The 22,322-nt window shown below is 41.1% G+C and overlaps 1 protein-coding gene across 18 annotated transcripts in view; it reads right to left on the bottom strand.

Moving 5' to 3' along the window:
* madd (MAP-kinase activating death domain) overlaps positions 1-21,548 on the bottom strand; it is a 69,741-nt gene extending 48,193 nt beyond the window's left edge. For 9 of the 18 annotated variants that reach the window (XM_036135994.1, XM_036135993.1, XM_036135990.1 and 6 more), the window contains exons 1-4: positions 21,198-21,548; positions 11,870-12,052; positions 10,170-10,802; positions 4,823-5,126 (exon numbers count right to left, since the gene is read on the bottom strand). In XM_036135994.1, the coding sequence (XP_035991887.1) occupies positions 4,823-5,126; positions 10,170-10,802; positions 11,870-11,928 (996 nt within the window). In that variant the 5' untranslated portion in view covers positions 11,929-12,052; positions 21,198-21,548. The remainder of the gene's footprint in view (positions 1-4,822; positions 5,127-10,169; positions 10,803-11,869; positions 12,053-21,197) is intronic. The other 9 variants (XM_036135997.1, XM_036135996.1, XM_036135992.1 and 6 more) reach the window with 1 other exon arrangement.
* Between the last annotated feature and the right edge of the window lie 774 nt (positions 21,549-22,322).

The following is a 22,322-nucleotide window of genomic DNA, read 5'->3' on the forward strand; positions in this document are numbered from 1 at the left end:
CATCACTGCCCTCACTCGCACCGCAGAGCGGAGCAAGAGGTTTGCCGACCAGCACCGCCGACCAGCTCCTCAGTATCGCCCCGGTCAGAAGGTTTGGTTATCTTCCAGAGACGTTTTGTCCAATCCATCCGCTAAGAAGCTTGCTCCCCGGTTCACTGGTCCCTATGAGATAGACAGTGATTAACCCGAGCACTGTCCGTTTACGTTTGCCCCCTCACTCCCGAGTACACCCTACTTTTCATGTGTCCCAGATCAAGCCCGTTTTGGACAGCAACTTGTGCCCTCCTTCCGGACCCCCTCCACCCTCCCAGGACAGTCAGAACCCTCGGGTTCTCAGGGTTGTGGATGCCCGTCGGCGAGGTAGGGGTCACCAATACCTCGTCGACTGGGAGGGTCGTAGCTCTGAGGAGCGCTCGTGGGTTTCCGCAGCTACTATTTTGGATAAGGACTTGATTGCAGATTTTTGGGCTACTCAGCCCAGCACCTCTTCGTCTGGGCCGCCAGGAGGCGGCCGTTGAGGGGGGGGTAGTGTCAGGATTCTCTGTGCTGCTCTACTCTAACTCTATTCCACAGGTGTGTCTGGTTGGCTGAGGAGGCGTGGCCCACACCTGCAGCTCGTTGCAGGCGGCTTCCTCTGGCTTCTTAAGCAGAGCGCTGACAGATGGAAGACGCCAGAGCCTTAACCAGTCGTGGTACGACGTGGCCTCTGTCCCTACGCTCGGACACCAGCTTGTGAGTTTTTGCTCTTCGGTTTTTGACTAATTTTTGGATCTCTGTTTGCCTCAGATTTTTGTGCTTGGATGCACTCACCCGTCTTGACGTCTCGTTCCGAAGAAACAGACCAGCAGAACCGCCTGCTCAGATTTTGCTCTGGCGCTCCCCTCATACTTCCTGGATGTTACCCAGCGAGGCCTGAGTTCCCCTCTCCCGGTTCCTGCTGGTTCTGCATTCACTCTGGTCAATCCATCTGTCAACCGTTGCCGACGAGGTTCGCTCAGGATCCCTCGCCAGTTGCATCAGCCGTCCTCAGCCACCAGCCGCCTAACTCCAGCTGAGTAGAATCATAGAGTATTCCCGACGCTACTTCTTCCCGGTTAGGTCCGCCCGGCTAAATGGTAAGCAGCGCACTTCTAGCTACTTCCCTGGTTCAACTTTCGTGGTTTCTGACTTCCTCTTTCTTACAGACTCGCCAGCCTTGACGTTCTGACCCAGCCGACTCACCCGTAGTCCCGTCCTTAGATCTGCTTGTTTCTTATAATAAACATCTTAAAACTGTGTTTTGCCTCCCGATCGTATCTGCATGTGGACTCGTCACCTGAAAACCATGACACTGTCTGCCTTTTAACAATTTCAACGATTTGTCCTTATTTCCTTGTTGTCTATCTGAAAGGCAAGAGCGCCCGTTTTCTCTTGAGTTTGTAACGGCATTATTAAAAGCTGGCTTTCAAGAACAAATGAAGCTGGGAGAACAAAAAGCTCAAAAGAGACGTCAGTGTGGCAGCTTTCAATTAGTTCAGCTTGACTGAAAAAGATTTCACAATGTCATTTTTATTCAAAGTCCAAAACTGATGAACACAAGGACATTTCATACAGGCTCCGATTCTTTTATTATTTTACAGACATCTTTTATGTTAGCTTCTAATTTACATGACAATTTTTTCCCCTGTTGTTGAGATTAACACCTTAAATTCATCCTGTAACATTTTATATGGTTAAATCTGGGGAGATCTGTGTCAAGACAAAACCAAAGTTAACCGGAGATTTCATGTGGATAGAAAATTTTACTTTAAAGATAAATAATTTTAGTCAGGCCTTCCAGTGCTACCTGCAAAGACAGATTGGGGGAAGACCCACTGAGACGAGAGCTGATGACTGGAATCAGAAAATATTATGCTTGATCAACCCTGCTTCTAATCAGTGAATTAATTTTACTAAGCTCTACCGGGTCATATTAATAATCACACTCTTCGGTGTAGAAGTTGTTACTGCAGGGAGAAGACCCAGCTGGCCCTTTTTAGTCAGTGAGATGTTAAAAGATGTTAAAGAAACATAAGGAAACACTTCAAACCTCTAATTCTATGCCCCTCAGCAGAGACCAGCCTGCCATGCTGCTACGAAACATATCTTATTTCGGGGTCGGTCTAAATCTTTCTTTTTAGCTTGGTTTTCATCGTCGGCCTTCAATTTACCCGTTTTTGTGCTCTGAGCAGGTGCCCCTCCAGAAATTGGCAGTTTTCCTGTAACCTGAGGTTGTTTCTGCAATCTCGAGCTTGAACAATGGTGGCGCTGTGCAGGGGAAGAGTGAACAGCAGGTTTGATTAACACTGCTAAGACATTCCTCTTGGCTCTGATTGGTTGTTTCTGACCGGGAGCGGTGCATTTCGGCAAATGGCAGTAGAACCAACGGGAGGTTGATTTTTTTCAAGTTATCTGTCTCATATTTCACCGTCTGTACTTACTGACCTTTTTAACAAATATGTAGAAAATACATTTTTACAAAAGTTAACTACTGCAGCTTTAATTACTCAACTTTAAGTCCAACGCAAGCATCACTGGTACAGGAGACAAATTATGTAAGGTCCTAATCCTCCTGTCTATAGTAGCATTCAACCAGCATAAAATGAGGCACAGCAGCAGACATGATGGCAGGATGCCTTCTGAGGAGAAGAGGAATCCCAACAGCTCAACACTTCTAAGGTGCATTCAGGGACAGGTTTTTTACTCCGTTTGATATTTATCAAGACATCTACATAGTGATGTAAAACATGCGTTATTCTCAAATATCAATGTAGTACCATTAAAGCAATTGCTAAATAATAACGGTGATCATTTTCAGGTGGTTTTAGGTAAAATGTATCCATGTACTGGCTATACTTGATTATCCATTTAAAAAAAAAAAAAAAAAAAAAAAAACACCATATCTACATTCAGTTATTTAATAGCTGCCCTGATGTTTAAAAAGCATTTAAAAAACAATCTAAATATTTTCACAAGTTTAAAATAAAGGTTTTAAAAAAACTATCTTGATTGAAGCGTACCAAAAACCGAACCGTGACTTTAAAACCAAGGTACGCAGAGAACTGGGATTGTAGAGTAACTTTTATTAGCTGCTGCTGCCGTGTGGGAGTGGCTGTTGGGGACAGGCCTCTCAGGATTAATTTGTTAAATATCTGAGAAAGTTGGAAAGTTCCTCTGACTTTGAAACTGTATTATAATCTGTGCAATGTCAAAAAAGAAAATGCTGTCAAAAGGATTACAAATGTATGGCTAGAATCCACAGGAGTCTCTCTTCTCTTTCCTCAAAGCGATTAAACGGGACGGTCCTTGAATGCAAAATGCCTTTAAAACGTTAGTTGCACCTTTTCATGAAGTTTGTTGGGAATCTCTATAGGTTATAAGGTGCAGTCACTGTGACTAAATCATTGTTTATAATTCTGGTGTTGAACAGTACAGCTTTTATTCTGAGGCAGAACTTCAACACGACTTCAGCGTCTCCTGGGGGGAAAAGTTATGCTTTAGAAATGCAAAAAATAAATATAACATAAAAGATGTTGAAGACAATCTAAAATGTCAGCTTGGTATGTTTTGTTTTTGAATTATAAATCAAATTCTGTTTAACTAAATTTAACTGTTTAAATTTGTAACTGCTTATAAATAAGTAATGACCAAAGACAGAAAAACGTATTCGCTTGAGTTTAGTTCCAATAGAGCAAATAATGATGAAAATGTTTAACACAGCAGTCAATCTGAGCTTTGTTCTCTCACATATTATGCAGACATACAGTAGAGGGTTATTTATTTAAAAATGTATTAATCATGTGATGTAGAGGACTTCCATATTTTGAAATGTGAATAAAAGTTAGTAAGCTATGATCCATCTTGTAAAGGGATAAAGGGGGATATGTTATACAGATTTCTCATAAGCTGCAGGATTTTACACTCTACACTTTTACATGCAGTTTTTCTGTGATGCAGAAAGGGAACATTAACATTGGCTTGTTTTTGAGAAGTCATTGTTGCATTTTTCTTCAAACCTTTTAATGTAGATCTCTAAAAATAAACACATCTTAACATAACTAGTCAGGTGACCACAAAATGAAGAAATAAGATCAAAAAAAGGCAGATAGAGATATAAAACTAGAAGCACAGGTTTTTGGTCTGCAAATGCTTCAAATGAGCCCATGTTAGTAGACTTAAAGTAACATTACACCGGCAAACTGAACTAGGATTCCAGTTACATTCAGGTTAATGACTCAACGGGTGACAGAGAGAAGAGACACGTTTATCCGAGTCCTAAACTGTGCCTCTCTTCTTCTGCTTTGTGCAAATCAAACGGCTTAAGACAACAATAAGCAGAAACTGAATAATAAATCGTTACTCGTTATGGCAAGTTTTAAAAGTATAAGGAAGTATTTTTGCTTAAAGGTGAATTAAAATACCCAAATCTTTTCCAATCATCTCTGTCTGAAAGCTAAAATGTAAAACAACACAGCAGGATCTTAAAGGAGTGCGGCAAAAATAAATGCTTGTACACCCCAATGAAGTTAGTTGCTTTGAAAATACAGTTGGTTAAACTCCTTCAAAATGAGGATTATTAAATCAAGTTTCCTTATTTCTAATTATTACATTGTGTGGTGTGCATGCTGGTAGGTTTTTCTCAGAATGAACTGCTTTGTTGGTTCCATTTAACATATTTTTATGCATGAATAGAAGCCTTGGAGCAAGAAAAATCACCCTGACTGCAAATGTAAATATAGACAAAACAGAAGCTGAGGGGATAACTGGTTCACATCTTGAACTCCTGACTTTCTCCCATGCTTACCTTGTGCTCCAACAGGATGCAGCTGAGGACCTGAAGACAGGCGTCAACACCCAGCAGCTCCAAGGGCAGGTGCAGCGGGAAGTCAACCAAGGAGAAACGAGAGTTGTCAGGCAAGGCGAAGGTGAGCGGCCGTTTCAGTTCCTGGGGCAGCACCTCCACGTCCACGCGCCTCTGACCTGCCAAAGGCACCGGGGAGCGCAGCAGCCGGTACACCCAGGACTCGATGTCCCGCAGGTCGGCCAGCAGCTGGCTACCTTTCTCCTCCACCGAGAGCGCTCCGGTAAACACGCGCCACATGGTGTCCCTGCATCAGCAACAAGCAAATCACGCATTCAACGTCATGCATCCTAAATAGTTCCTCTCCACAATTAGATTCAGGGCTGTGCATAAAAATCTATACAAAGATTAATATTGATGTTTTTAAAAACGATTTAATATCGATATTCTAGCTTTCAATATCGATATACCTCCCCACCCCTAGGGGGCGTTATTAAAGTGCGCCATTACTACAGCGAGGAAGTGCAAGGGAGACGAATAAGCGCACTGAGCTATATAATACACTGGAGTGCTGATTTGCCGAAAAACTGAAGTCACTGGCCGCCATCTTGCTCCTCCCTTCTGTCACAGAATCCCATAGGATTTGGTTGTAACAACAAGCAGTTTTCTGGCTGTGTGAAAACGTTTCACAGGTAATTCTACAGTCAGTGGATGTACTAACACTATCAACTACTAGGAAATTAGGTGCTGAAATATTTTATATGCTATTCATATTAATATATATATATATATATATTTTTTTTTTTTTTTTTTGTATATTGTTATTTATATATTTATAAATGTTAAACATATATATTTAAATGAATAAAATGCAAAATATTTGAGCACATGACTTTCTCAGTACTTGATATTTTTAGAACATAACATAAAACTATATGGCATTTAACATTTTAAAAGTCTTAAGCCCCCCCTGAACATGAGAAAATCGTCGTTATTCGATGCTGTAGCGCACATATTCCTTAGTTACTGGGGGGAAATAGGGAGTACCAATATGGCGGCTGGTGGCTTCAAAGCGACTCGTTCAAACAGACGGTGATTAGCACTCCAGTGTATTATATAGCTCAGTGTAGAAGTGCCTTTGTCTCTAAAATCAGACGTTTAGGCACATTTTTGGTTTCTGTGATACATTAAATGCATTGAACCAAATGCACTTTATTTTCCTGTTAATATATCAGTGTTCAATAAATTGAACAAATATATTTGGCTGGTTTTGTTAATTGAATGACTTTGAACATTAATTTGAAAGTAATAAATTTCGATATTGGAGTCAAATCAAATCAAGCTGAGCTATGTATCGAGAATCATATCGGCTCATCCTCGATGATACCCAGCCCTAGATTAGAGTATAAAGTTAAATGTTCTTAATGTCAATGTGATTCTAAACCTAAAATTGCAAAATTTCCTGAAGATGACTGAATGTCTGTGCAAGAGTTGCGCCTAAATTGCAAAAACGTCAAACTACCATTGTTACAACAGTCGAGCTGTTGAGTTTCATCAGTTCAAGGTGAAATTTTCTCCTTTTGCTGAAAGCTCTTTCTTCATACACTTGTAAGAAAACAGACTGCTTATTCTGCCTAAACGCTTTTGATTCCCATGAAACAAATACAATTATTCAGGGACACTTAAGCATCTCACGGCGAGTCAAATATGCCGGGTTTGGCTGAAGTTGATGAGAAATTTTATGAGAAAAAGGATGCTGCAGCAGATTAAATGATGCTGCAGACAGATGCCAGACTGCAAAATAACTAATCTGAAGGGCAAATAATACGTCAACAGAAAAGGCTCTTCGACAACCACCAAAATATTGATTTGAACTTGCTCAGCACACGTGCAAAACCAAGATGGGTCCTGAAGTGTATAATTGGCGGTGTGTGCGTGTGTGTGTGTGGCGGGGAGGGAGGGTAAACCATTAGGCCAGCAGAGCCCTCCCACCTCGCAGCTGCTACCCAAAGGCAGCTGGAGACCTCAATCTGTCAGAGCTGCCATGGCGAGAAGGGCTCCGAGCCATTATACAATGACTCTCCTCTTTCTCTGTCACCGCAACATAACATTTCAACTGGGCAAGCCGGGGGAAAAACAACAAGTCCAGTCTGTTAGGCCTTTGGCTTTAATGCTTTGAGGTTATAAGATAAACTATGATTTCAAGCTGCTAATTACTGGACAGACTAGATCATTTTAGTGACACAAAATAAATGCGCATAAAAAGAAGAACTTTACTCATAATCGGGCAAATCTAACTTTAAGAGTCACTTATAGCATTAAAATGTCCCAAATTAAATGTTTTTTTCCCTGCTCTGGAGTGATGCAGTATCCAAAAATCCACCAAGCCAAAGACAAGATGGACGGACGCTACTGCTGGTCACCAATATCAAAGGAAAATAAGGTTTTAAGAAGTTAGCACAGGCAGTGTACAAAATGCTGAGCCTTAACGTCTGTTTCAGGAGACGGTAAAGAAAGGCCTGGAGTCAACATGGCCATCGTCAGCTTTATGGATCACAGTATAACGCAGTGCTGCCCCTCCTCCACCTGTTACTTACTGAAAGCCATTTGGCTGAAAGAGCCGGCCTCCTATATTTCCCTTCACTCAGAAGAAAAATAATTTTGATTTCTTAGACACATTTTTGGTCACAAAAGAAAACAAAATGTGGAAACTACAAAAGCACTAGCCTTCAAAAGTCCTGCAAGTGTTATTCTACATTTGTTCTTACTTCTATGCATCAAACTCAAAATGAAAATCAAATAAATGATGTAAATCGGTAGATTTCAAACTCCAGTCTTTGTCTTGCAACGTTTAGATGCGTCCCTGGTCCTACAGGCCAGAATCAAGTAGCAGCTCAGCGGCAGAGCTCTGGTTAGCTTGACTGCTAGTGAGGCAGTTCAGCCATTTGAGTCGGCTATGGCAAGCAAGAGACACATTTAAACATTTGAGGAATTTTAGAGTCTACACTGTTGAAGGTCAACTTAACTTTAACAATTCATATATTATTTTAGAAGCAGCAGGAATAAATGTTGCTTTGTTATTTCTAAATAAAAGAAGACGGGTCTTGTTTAGAGATGCACCGATCCATTTTTTTTTTTGATCTAATCCGATACCGTTCCAATACTACTGTTGAATGAATAAACTGTGCACCTTGCCATGTGAGTGAATTTATCAGGCTTGAAAGAAACTTTGTAAAAAAAAAAGACCTGCATGTTCTTTAGCATGGTGCTTATTTAAGTTTGTGGCGTTGAATTCACCAACCTTATCACCCTCCTCGTAACTTATGCATTGCAGATGCTGCATGTTGCAGTGGGACTTGTTGCCGTATCAACTTTGAAATGTTCCCAAATAGACTTGGCTCGGTCCGGCACTTGCTCCATGCTGCTCGGTGTTTGCTCACCAGTAGCTGCTGTGCGTAACCGCCGTTGTAAACAATAGAATAGAAGTGACTAGATCGTAGAAGTGTTTTTCTGTGTATGATATTAATCAAAAAAAAATTTAAAAAAGAAATGATAGGATCAGAATGTTGGATTGGCATCAATCATCAGATATCTGATCCAGCTAATTAGTCGATATCGGAGCCAATATCTGATCTGGGTATCGGATTGGCGCATCTCTGGTCTTGTTGTGAATTTTCTTTCAAATGTTTAAGCAAACACATTAGAACCAAGAACCCATGGTGTTCATGCTGAAAATACTCATAGGCTGAGAATTTCATATCAGCCAAACAATGCGTCGACCAGACTTCCATCAAGAGTGTCTTAGCCACTTCATGATAAACTACTGGCAGGCATCTTTAGCTGCTGTCTATATCACACCAACATTTAACACAACAAACCTGCAAAGACTAAATTGCTGATCAGATAAGATTTATTTCTTTTTTTATTCAATCATGGGGATTAAACTATGAAAACACCTATCCAAGCATAAATGGGGAGAAAAAACACACATGCTGCACCAGACATCTGAAGGTTAACTGTTGCCTGAACCTGTCATACTTGATGAAGTAACACTCCATGTGAGATAAATCAATCAAAACAAATGAGACCATTTGCAGTCTGGGTATTTTTGCTTTCAATTATTCATGATTCGAGGTGCGAAAAAAAAAAAACAAATCGAGCGCTGCGAAAACAAAACAACATGGAGCTACAGACAAAAGGTCCCTTTACTAGTCAGATTAAACATACAGATGAACAGGGGAAAGAAAGAGGTGGAGCTGCACCAATCTGCCAGAGAGACTGGAATCGATCTTTCTTTAAACGGATGGCTGTTCGACAGGACAAATGTAAACAAAGTAAATACAGAAATAAATTGTGCTTCTTCTTTTCTTATTTGTTAAATAAACTCCAACCATTGCTTGTTTTGAAAACACATCGGCCAACTGTGTGAAATTTGATGTTCTTTTTCAGTCGAGTCATAAGCTTTGATGCAAATTAAAAAAATAAATAATTAATCAGAATGATCTTTTGATAAAATGTTTCAGTTGATTCAAAATGACTACCTCTGAATAATGTGTTATATACATGTTGTAGGTATGTACAGGTGATATATAGCTGCACAATATATCAAAGATATATCATCATTGCAATTATCAGCGTCTGCAATTTTTACATCGCAAAGGACTGTTTGGAGTGCAACAACATTTGGCCAATTTATTCCAAGTGTTTTGAACTTGGTGTTGTGTGTTTTACAGGCTATTGTAATGCTAAGCCAGTTGGATAAAAGTCTCACGGTAGCAGATGTTAACACCGGAAACAAATGACGCTGCTCAAAATGCTTAAAGTCCAGGGTGATGGAAGCTGAGATGAGTAGAGGAAAGAAGAAAACAAGCTGATATCACAACTGATACCGTCATGGAAACTCAAGATGTTCTACCACTGTGAAACCCTGATGCGTTTTATCCCAAATAAAAAATCTGAATCAGTGAGAAATAAAAAAAATTATTAGCAGGTCATCATAAATCAGTACTGGTCAGGACATCTCTATTTAGGTGAGCGCCTCGGTGCTGGACTGTTTGGTTCTGAGAGGTACCATTCACTTCTCTTGATCTTTGTGTACAGGTGCTTGTGAACGGCTGTGAATGTCAGCAAATTGTTTATCCTGGAGACAGTAAGAGGCGTTCTAGTGATTAAAAAATATTGAGTGGATTGAGCATTTGGTTAAAAATGGAAACAAAAATCTCTCTGAAAAGCCTATTTTCAACAAAAACAAGTGCTGTGACTCTAAATAATCAAGGATTTGATAGATGAACAGAAAAAGTGAGTTTTGACCTTCAAAATAAAAAAAAAATAAAAAAACTTAAAGCCTCACCTCTGGGTGGCTCGAGAGAGTCCGGCTCGCTGAGTTAGCCTCTGACTGCAGCAGTCCACCAGCCTCTTGAGAATATACAGGCATTCTCTAAACGTGGTAAAGAAGGGGTAATGGCTGACTATGCACAGCGAGGTCAGCGTGCTGTTGCGGTTCCTGGCAGCCAACTTGGCGGCACTGCGTTTGTGCTGCGGCGACTTGCCAGAGGTTTGCTCGCCGCCCGGCTGCCCGCCCTCTTCTCCGGAGGCAGGCGGGGGTGCAGACTCGGGGTTGTCGGGTGCGGCTGACGCGGCGGCCTGGCCTCCACTGGTGCCAGCTTCGTTTGAGGTCTCGGCTGCCTGCGCCGCGGTCTCTGCGTGGCTAGTCTTGTCTCGCGGGCGGTGATGGCCGCGCTGGAAAGATCGATAGAAGTTGACGCAGATTCCGTAGCGGGTGATTCCCGAGTCCTTGTCGGTCAGCGTGAAAACAAAGGAGGAGTCGTCCCGCAGGCTGACCCGGCGCTGGCGAATGCTCAGACAGCCCTCCGGCTGGCAGAAGAACACCACATCAGGAGCGAGAGGAAAGTCGTGGTGATCCTCCAGAGGGTAGCGTCGGAGGAGTTGTGGAGTCTGGGCCACACTGTCACTACTTGGTTGCCTGAAGAGCAAACGGAGAAAAGCGTCAGGTCTTAGATGTTCAGGAATTCTGTGCATCTCCTAAGGAATAAACTAATACTTTATATTGATTAAATTAGAAAGGTTTGCCATAAAACACTTAATGATATGGTGCAGATCTAGCAGATGGACTTTTTTTAAAGCCATTTTGCAAAGCTGTACCAGAATTAAAATATTTATAACATAATACAGCAACCAGCAATCCTTGAATTCTTCTTTTTTTTTAATGCAACAGTTTTCCAGATTTTCATATTTCATGACATTCTGGACACTAAATGCAAAACATTTGTCTAGTTGGACTTTATTATATTTTCTTCAACAAATCATCACACCACACAGGGTTGGCCATGTGGTAAAGGGCTATTGCACAGCTTTTGGCATCTAGACAAACTAGGTAATTTCGTAGGAAAATCTGGTGCAACACTGATGTTTGTGATCATTTCACAAAATAAAAAAAAAATATATAGGAATGTCTGCTTAAAAACACAAAAGGCCAAAAGAAGTAGTGAAATTGACCTTTTTTGGTCTTTCAACAAGTGCTGCAACAGGTCAACACCAACGATCAAAAAAGGTGGACAAAAACTTATCTTGCAAACTAAAATAAATATCTAAATATAAAGCCATAATTTATTTTCCAGAAATTATATATTTTTACAAACTTCTGGCACTGATAAACCAGTGGTTACACTGCCCAAAAAGAAATAACGAGAGCAACAGTAACTTGAAACTGAAAAAGTTATCACAAATTACCGAATGAAAACCAGATAGTGCATTTGAAATGTAGTTTAAACTGGATTATTATATATATACAAATAGTTAAACTGGTCTAGGCTAAAATTCCCATAAACACACTGTTGAAGAACCAAGCTTCAAGTTTACCAAATAGCTGAGGGTACTAACTTTCTGCGATACAGATGGTAAGGTGGAGCTATGTTTGTGTGGGACTAACGTGTTGCAGCACCTTCCCCCATGACTCCTCTTATGACTCAGTTGACTCAGATACACTTAAGACAACAAGCGACTCAGCTGGAAGTCAGGATCTGTGTTTACCTTGCTCCAACAACCACCAAGTAGTCGAGAAGACGTGGGCACAATTTCTTTTTCTCCATCTTGGAAAATGCAAATCCTGTATGTCACGACATCCAGGTGTCAATGGTGTATTTTCATCACGGCAGGTTTGTAGTTGAAATCCCGGTCCTTTAGGATCATTATGGCCGTTCGATTCAGACAAACCTGTAAAACAGGAAAATATCATCATCAAGCTGGCTCGTTATTCCTGAAAATGCATGTTAGCATGAGAGGAAATCAAATAGAGAAGTCAAAAGAAATCAGGAGGTGATTGGAACTGACTGATTTGTAGCTTGAATAGCCCAACCGGGTCAGACTTGCAACAGAAGACTCACATTGAGCCATTTTCAGAATGCAGCATTTAGGAAATTAATGGCACACATGTTTAATTCATATCATTTTTTAGAAGTTTGTAAAGATCAATTAGAGTTAATTTTATTATTCCAATAACGCCCCTGCCCTGATAGCTTATAAATGGGATGCATGTAATTTAATAGAAATGATTTTCCCAAGTGTTTTACACATGGCTTTCAAAAAAAAAAAAAAAAAAAACATTTTCACAAGTATACTTGTCCCACATACTCATCAAAATTAATTAGCCAAGACCAGAAATCGCAAAGATTATCTTTATGAGTTCTGACAGAATTTAAGTAGCAAACATCAGGAATTGCCAAAAAGGATAACAGTGAAGGGCTAACAGCAGACACTACTAGTTAGCCTTGTTTTTTTTTCCCTCAACATACAGTAAAAAAGAACAAAAAACGGCCACATTTGATAGATAAAAAAATAAATAAAAGTCAAGCAGTTATTTTCATGTTTAAAATACCAAATGAAAACTGAAAAGTTGAGCTAAAAAGTTGTTGTTTTTTTATGACCAATTTTCTGTCAGGATGTTACGACCGGTCAATATTTGACATCCAACACTTATTTCACAGCTTTTAAATGGGTTCTATTGGGTTTCCTTTTAAACAATTCTATGGGCTATAGAACAATGTTCATTACATTTTCTGTTAAAAAAAAACAAAAAAAAAAAAACAGGTAATGAGATTTCACCTCCCCAGTTTCACATATTTTGAGCTTCCAGAACGAGCTGCTTTAGAGCTCTGTCACTTTTATGCAAATGAGAGGTAGCTGGCCGCGCCCCACAACATAATGTTTACATTCTTGCTTTATACACGTGAAAATGGCTGCATACAGATGCACAATGGTAGAAAAGTCCTCCTGAGACCCAGAAGCAGAAGAAGTGGAGCCTCCTGCACAACCAGCAAAGATGCAGCAAGAGCGTTCCTGAATTCTGAATAAGTTTCTAAACGGTCACAGGGCTATCATTAGCCTGTCATTAGCGTTAGCTTGTGCTAAATAACAAACCATGTTCATGCCGAACAGCCGCTGTAGAGCTCGTGCAGGTGTAAAACAAGTCGCTGAAGTGGGCGGAGCTCCGCTTGGGTTGCTAGGTGAGGGGCAGCACCGATTGTGACGTAATAATCAGGAGGTTTTTGAAACGGCTCGTTTTCCAGGCACCAACAAAACATTAACCTAATGCCAAACAGCTGGACTTTTTTTCAGCACTTGCATCGTTTCTAGAAGCATCTATTGCATCAAAATAAAAAGCTGACTCCTGTAAAGTTACAAAACCTCCAGCGTGAAGAACGGCAGTGATTTGATGCTTTTAACAAACCATAAAACGAGATGAGACTGGCAGCGTGTTGCCTTCCTGTGATCAGTGTTGCAGCTGTGCCACGAATGACGCAGCAGCGCTATCTTGCCTCGCATTTCCTTTATAGGAAATTAAAAACACAATGCACAATATTGAACTGAATTTATCTTCACTAGACAAGCAATGTGACAAAAAAAAAAAAAAAAACAAGGCTGGAATGGCACAACAGGTTTGTAGCAATATCCCCTATTTTTTTTTTTTATTCGACTCAGAAAAACACTTAAAACCCCTACAAAAATGTTAATTACTTTTTTTTCACCATTGTGACAGCCGGTTGTTGTTGTTGTTGGAGGATAAAGGAGGCTTGCTGATGTAGTAAGCAGCTTAAGGCGCTGTGCTCGAATGAGGACCATTGAGAGCGTGCACTATGGCCCTTAAAGCCCCGTGACTTACAGGTAACGGGTCCGACTCAACACCAAAACCATTTAGCCGCTCCATGTTGCCTCTTACAGACAACGTCCCAGAGGGTAAAGTAGCCTATAGTTATGGCAAGTACAGGTGTAAAGCCATTTCATAGACATGATCCCAATTTCAAAATCAACTGAGCTGCTTCTTTTAAATCGGGAAAAAACATTGTAAAGATGCAGATTGTATTTTGTTACATATGTAAACAGCTAGAGAGCTCTAGTCTGGAAAATCAGGTCCTTGCAGGGCAAACTTCTTGCAGCCTGGCACTACAAAATATCCACAACTTCAAAACTATTGTTAGTTACTGACAAATATCAGAAAAAGAACAAAACATACAGCTTTAATCTGGTGAAAATTAACATTATTTTTTAATGATTTATCAATGTGTAATTCTCATTGTATGATTATACTCAGTTGTATGAAAAAGCATGGGAGCCTTCTTTCAGCCAGCTGACCAGCAGTGCACAGCAACAAGTGTAGGAGAGCGTTGACTTGTGATTTAAACAGCCAGAGGAAGCGCCAGTCTTTCGCCACTCCGCCGTCTCAAAAAAAGACTTCAAACCATAGCAACCATACAACAGAAATGTTCAGGGGTTTCAGAACTTTTTAAAACTTGGTTTATCTTGATACCAGTGTCAAGTGCATGCGTACAGTCCTTAATAAAAAGGACAAAAATGTAATTTTAAGGTCTCTCCAGTTATCGACACAGCAACATATGCCTTCAGAACAAACTGTCGAGTAACAGGATCTTTCAGAGTCGTCGTGTCATGGAGAACAGACATAAACAAACATCGCAACGCTATTCTGCAGAAGCTTCACCCTGAAATGCAAACACAGAAGTTGAAGGACATGTTTACACGATGTTACCCTGCACTGATAAGCTCAATGAGCCACTCATTTACCTATGTAAACATTACTATACTATATATTAACAGAGGAAGCTATGAACCACCCTTTAATATGGCAGAAAATTTGACTCAGTGATTCAATGAGTAACTGCAGCAAGATGCACTGCAAAAACAGAATTAAAGTAAAAACTTCTTGAAATTAGCGCGTTTGTCCTTGATTTGAGCAGGTAAATAAGATTATCTGCCAATGGAATAAGTATTTTTACCCGTAAACTAAAATGATTAGATATACTGCACTGAAATAAGATGATAGAGATGAGTTGTTCCTATTTTAAGTGCCAAAATCTTATTCCACTGGCAGATCATCTTATTTACCTGCTCAAATCAAAGATAAATGCACTCATTTCAAGTAGATTTTTCTTATTTTTAATTCAGTTTTTGCAGTGTGGAGAGAGAATTAGAGAGCTTTTTCCCCAAAGTATTCAACTAAAGTTCTGAATTGATTACAAATTGTATTCCTCTAATAACACATGGAGCCGCAGTTTGCTGTTATTCAGTGTTAGCGTGTCGATTTAAGACCAATGTGGGGTCTTAGCTTTATACATGACCACTGAGGTTAAGACTTCTCCCCGTTAGCATTTCAGAATCGTGAGCAGCTCACTTAGAGCCTTGGCGGAGCTGGAAGCGTATCCGCTATGCAATACCTGGAATGGAAAACTGATAAGTCTTTGGAATGGATAAAGTAGCCAGCATCAAACTCAGCCGTACTGAAAATCCCTGGACAACGTTACTTAAATTGCAAGCTTGTCCCGCGACCACCAAAATGATTTAAATGAGCTCTGTTAATGAGAAGAGGGGTCCAATCATGTTTTGGTGACAACCACCATGTGGTTTATCTGGAACTTGCTAAGGGCAGTTAACCAACTAATGACCCTAATCCTTTTGACCATGTTTGGATTGGAAAAAGAATCCACTATGAAATCAAAGATGAGTACCAAATTCTTTATTCTTTAAATACCGAGAAGTAACTAAATATTTTTGCTCTAATTTGTACATTAACAAGTCGGATGCTGGCCACATAAAGCTACAAACTCAACATGTATACTGCATCTTACATTTAAAAAATAAAGACACTGAGGCCAGATAATTCAGCAGTTTAGTGATGTTTCTTGTCTTTTCGCTGCTAATATTCAACTCTAACATTAATTTAAGCCTCCTAAGGTCAGTGTCCTCTTTGATTAACTGCTTAAACATTAAGCAGTGGTTGAATTACAGCTAAACTCAGACAATAATGAAACGTTGATTATCATGTTCAAGCAGCAACTGGGTGAGCCGCACAGAAGCACAGCCTCAGGAATTTAGGTTATTTTTGATACATCATTTTCCCTTAAGCAGCATTTAAAAAAACAGATAGAACCATCTTTTGTTAATTTGAGGAACATCTCAGATTAATGGAGTAAACAACTGAGCTTGAGGTAATAATTCATGATTTTCTCCCTACGTAACTGTATTACTGTAATGGTTTGTTTACTCGTCTTAATAAGGAGGAGCTGGCTCATCTTCAGGTTTTCTGTTCGACTGGCTCCCTCAACCAGAGGAACTCATAACTCCTGTTTTAAAGTCACTAGACTGGCTGCTAATTAGCTCTGGCTTTCATTTTAAGACTCGTAACTTTCAGAGCTGCATATACAGCCTCTTTTTTTTCCGTTTCTGATATTATTAAAAACATACCTCTTATGGTATCATGAACGTAGATTTGAACTTTTATGATACGCATTTAAAATAGGGCTGGACGATATAGAACAAAGAAACATATCGATAAAATAGAAATCTTGATCAATATCGATGATTATCAAAATATATTTAAACATATTTTAACTGCAGCCCTGGTCATTTTATACTGTTGTTTGGCAACCTGTTTTTAAATTGAGGACATGGATTCAAACTGAACCCTCTATTCAATCAACTTTTTACCAAAACTGTAAGTCTTAAAAAAAGAAAAACGCATGCTCTTTGAACTGTTTGAAGGGGGCGGAGCTTGGTGACGCAGAGTTCCTGGGTCTGTGTTGTGATTGGCTGGGAGAATGTAATGAATATTAACCTTTTTTTTTCCTATTGAATCACACGTCTGCTGATCGATATATATCGTTATTGGATTATAGACCAGTCCTGATTTAGAATCGTCTGCCGTTTTGTTTTCTGTATTGGAAACTGCTGTGTTCAAACCTTCTGTTCATGTACAACACTTTGAATTGTCTTGTTACTGAAACGTGCTATAAAAATAAATTTGCCTATGTAACGCTTGTACGTTGAAACATGTTATAAAAAAAGACGTTTACTTCCTCAACGAAACACTGGATATGAAAACTCAGATCTTTGATCTTTGTGAATAAATATTTAAAAAAAACGTATGTGGCCTCGTCTTGCAAAAACAGACACGACAGCGAGCTAAACAGAGCAGGTTAATGAGCAGCATGTAAATCAGGAGTGTGACCCTCCAGTCATACGTCCTGGCCAGGGCTGCCTGTCGTTTAACTACACAAAGGAGGCAGTGCTCGGCACAGCTGTACGGAGAGGACATCAGAACATTAAGGGGACTTTATCACACGCTGCCTCACATGCATTATGGCTCCAATTATCACTAATGGCTCTCCTTGGCTTTGGAGAAGGGACCCACTGAAGCAGACTGAGAATATTAGATATTCAAAGATCGATTAAATCACGGCAGTGCAAATTCTCAGTTATCCGGGTCGTGGCAACAGCAAAAAGGCTTAAATCGGAGGCGAGCGGACTTTCGCTCGGCTTTTCCGAAAAGGTTTCGACGCCTATCCAGTAGTCTTTGTCAGTTCCGGCGGCTTGAGCCAGAAACTGAGCGACTGTCTAGGACTCTGAACTGAGAGGCTTTAAAACTGACACAAAAAAACTGGCTTAAATACATCTTATGGAGATGGCTTAATGTCAGGCGTCGCTCAGCGTTTTTATAATTATTCAAATACGCTGAGGACCAGAAAGTTTCCTACTGGCTTATCTCTGTTAATGCTGGTCAGGACCACAGTACAGAGTCACCAAACAGAGCAAATTATCTTTTCTTATGGCACTCTTGGTGAAATATTTTGGAACAATTCAAGGGATTGACAGCATTCAAACAAAGCCGGTGATGTTTTACATTTTCGTATAGCAGCAAGACGCACCTTCCCCATGGCACGTGTTAAATTGTAGGAGGAAATAAGCCTGCTATTAGGAAATGTTGTGACAGGCAGGGCTAGGCCTGCATCCAGTCCTCTTTATCTTGCGAAAGCATCAGGCCAATGAATCTACCCGCTGGTCTGGCTTGCTGGTGCAATGCCAAAATGGTTGTTTTATGGAGCAGCAAAGCTGTAGGCAGGCAGCGCAGAGAGCAGAACCACACATTTATTTTTAGACGGGGACGGACGGTCGGTGCAGCCTCACTGATGGTTCTTAATAAGTGGGCTTGGTGCCGAACTGTTTCCTCAGAAAAAAAAAAAAGGAAATGAGAATCAAGAACGTGCCCAGCGGCCTTCAAAGGCAAACAGCATAATGCGTTTCAACACAACACACGCGGATCTCTTCAGAATTACTGCAGGCAGCGATCGCTGGTTATGCAAGCAGAGAGAGAGATGAGAGGTGGATGTGATTCACGGACCTTCAGCACGGGCTGCAGCTTTCCAGTCACGGCAAACTGCAGACGCCAAGTGACTGAGCAGTTTTAGCTCGACGAAGCGGCACAAACGCTTACGAAGGACGGGCACTTAAAAGAAGCGTCGGTATCGCATCGAAACGTCGGGTCACTTGAGCAGCACTGGTGTCTCCCAGTGCCTGGAAAATAAAACTTTCTAAACACCCGGCGATTGTTTGGAGTCTTGGCGTCAACGCAAGCAGAGGCCTGCTCCCACCGACTGCAATGCTGCCTTCATTATCAGCAGCGCTGCTGACTACGCTTCAGCAGCAAAGATACATTTAGATGTTAACTGGAATTATGTGCTTGCAGCCGCATGTCTTTAGGAACATGCCACGCTGCAAAATTAACATCCACATCCTGACAAAACGCTTTAGCCTTAGACAACAACTGTGGGGTCTTCAGACTCACTTCAGAGTCTGTTAAAGATTTAAAGGCGCAGCTCGATGGACGGCATTCTCTTATTACACAGTTTCTAAGGTTCTCCGAATTAGCTGCAAGACAAACATAAATAAAATTTCCTATGTATACGTCGTGATTTATCTCTGAGCTGACAGCCACTGACCTTGAGCCTATGGATAAAAGTCACCCCTCCTTTGCCTCATTTTACTCCACACACCACTTTGTTCCTGAAGATTTCTATGTCTGCATCACACCTGGCATTTAAATGATCCATTACGAATCAAATTCTGATGTATCAGGCAGCAGTGACCGCCACGGCTCCTCACCAATGTTTAACAAACCTGTTCTTCTGGCCGAGAACATGGTTATCAGATAATTAAAGCCGTTTAGATGTTCCCGAGGTATCAAAAGGCATAACATAAAAATGAAGCATATTCCCTCGAGATGCTCCTGTCATTGAAATCTTCATTATAGCTCAAATCTATATTGATAGGGTAAATGATCTTTATTATTTATGTCATTTTTGTGGCACTAGTGGCCATTGTTTGAAAGTAGGCTGACAGGACTTGGGGTTTTAGGGAGAGGGGGAAGACATGGGGCAAAGGTCCACGGGCCTGGACTCGAACCTGGGACAGCCAGGTGGAGGACTGAGGCCTTCGTACGTGGGTCCCACACACAACCCTTGCGCCCGTAAATTACCTTTCTACAATAGAAATCATATACCGTCTGCTTTGAGTCCAACTAAACAGTTTTGAGTTAAAAACAAACCCCCTCCACACTGCAAAAGGGAGCTAAAAATAAGTAAAATCTTCTTGAAATCTTCTTGATTTTTGCACTTAAAATACAAACAACTCATCTTCATTGTCTTATTTCACGTGCAAGATCTTATTTTAGAGGTCAAAACACTCATTCCATCGGCAAATATTCTTATTTGCCTGCTCAAATACTTATTTCAAGAAAATTTCACTTACATTTAGTTCCCTTTTTTAACTCCCGCTTCTAGATGCATCCTTGGCAGGACAATATAAACATTTAGATAAAATCCTCTAGGCTCACTACTTAAATACATATTTTCCCCACATATTGTTTTACGTCACAAATGCCATACCGTTCCCACAATTCAGTTTAATACCAATGAATGTGTGGCTGATTTCTTTTCTTTTTTTTACAGTGATCAGACTTTAAAAGGATGCCTGCAGAACCAAAAGATGGAAAGCACACAGGCGGTGAAAATTCAACCCATTTTTCCGTACTCTTGTTTTCTTTTGCCAGACCTGGGAAACGAGTGAATCTATTCCCATGCTGCGTGGGAACCCAATAAGTAGCGATGGGTGGATTTAGTTGACTAACAGCTTGTGCAGGGGAGGGTCAAGCACACACCAAGCTCCTCTGACAGTGTGAGACGAGCGTGTATAAATATTTCATCAGCATATACACCTCTTGATCTGTACTAAAATGTCTGTCTTGTAGCAGAGATGAAGTCTCCTGATGCACAGCTAGCGATGCACACCCTTCATGTGTGGACATGTTGTCCTTCCAAGCCGATCTTCCGCATTACATTCTATTTATTTTATTTTTAAAAGCGTATTTAACCATACATTAAACATGTAAATGGATACACGAAGAAAACGTGACGGGCACCGACCTCTCTGAACAGGCTGGCTACCTTTTTATATTGACCTACATGCAATAAATTAGATTTTTCGGCCACTCTGCCACATGCTAAATCGTGACCAATATGTCCGGGGGGAAAAAACTGTATCAATGATGGATTTAAAAAAAAAAAATCCCCACGGTGTTTATGAGCTGTAGTTGGAAATCTAAATGAGAAAAGTGTAAGGACGTTGGCTACAATGAAGATAACACTTGAGCAAATATAATAAAAATAGCAATGCCAGAACCTCCTGGCAGCCCGTAAAAGCGTTATTATATTTATATTTCCAGCAATAGGTCCGCGGCTTCGGCTCGTCCTTCGTGAAGCATCCTCTCACCTCCTGTCCGCGCCGACTGCCAGCTCTCCTACGCCACGGATGGATTAGCTAGCAGGCTAACTAGCTCCGCCACAGCTAACCTGCGCTCCGCCGCCGAACCGCTCAACATTTCACCCGCTAGCGCCACGTCCGGTGGTCGCACAATACAGATAATAAATAACACTAAGCAGCCACGCAGTGTGCCGCCAACACGCAGCGTGGGTTTAAAAACAAACACGCAGCGTTAGCCCCCCTCCACACACCTTACCTGGTCACATTAGCCCGTTAGCCGCTAGCGTCCGCTGCGAAGCCAACTGTCAAAGACGACGGCCCGAGTCCCGGGCGCCTCTCTCGGTCACGGAGACGGGAGGGGAAGCGGTGGCCGGCGGATGAATTGGGTCGCGTTTTTTTTTCCTCAAGGTTACGGCTGGTCATTTAAAAAGCCTCCCCCACCGGACACGAACGATAAATGGGAGGGCTGGCCACTGCGTGTGACCGGCTGACGGCGTAGTAAACGATGGAAACGCGTGTGTCCGCCTCCCTCTGCTTGGATGTACGGGTGGATCGGTCAGTTACAACCTGCCTGCCTTCACAACATCATCCTCCTCCTCCTCATCATCATCATCAGTGGCGGTTCTACACCAAATTTAGTAGGGGGGGCCAGGGTGGAGCCTGTGTTTTTTCACAGAATAAAAGATTGGAGAATAAAAACTAAATAGGTCTATATTTCATCGTTTAATATATATATTAAGTGAGCCAATTGTGGCTCACCCCTGATCCTATCTCAATATGGCTGAGGCTAAACGTGAAACAGTTTAATTTTTTATTATTATTATTGTTACAGTAAAACTATAAAGGTAAAAAAAATAAAAAATACAGTTGGTCCAAGTGACCAATCAGAAGCTTTCTCAATTCAAAAAGTCTGGAGTAATGTTGAGTAACAAGCTTTATACCATTGCCCAACAAAGGCCTTACAATGGCCATGCAATTGCTTAGCCATTACTCCAGACTTTTTGAATTGAGAAAGCTTCCGGGAGAGGAAGCGAAACGTCTTCAACTACGGAAAACAAGTCCAGTTGCTTTGTTTTTTACTTTTTTTGGAATGACCATGACCTGGATGACTGAGAATCTTCACCAGCATACCAATCAGTTATGGTATCTTTCTCGAACCTGACCCTAGCCAGCTGAAATTCGCTCCGCCTAGCTTCACTCACATCCATCCGGGACATCTCCCATAGAGAGTGATTTCTCCAACCAATTTTATTGTCCAGCCAATCAGGACGCAGGGCTGGAGTTTCATAGATGTGACGTAGAGGAGAAGCGACCGTGACGTGAGACTGTTTTGATTTAGACAACAATGGCGGCTCGCATCGAGGAAGCAAGCGTTAACATT

The sequence above is a fragment of the Fundulus heteroclitus genome, chromosome 4 (assembly GCF_011125445.2).
Source record: "Fundulus heteroclitus isolate FHET01 chromosome 4, MU-UCD_Fhet_4.1, whole genome shotgun sequence".
In the NCBI taxonomy this organism is placed as follows: domain Eukaryota; kingdom Metazoa; phylum Chordata; class Actinopteri; order Cyprinodontiformes; family Fundulidae; genus Fundulus; species Fundulus heteroclitus.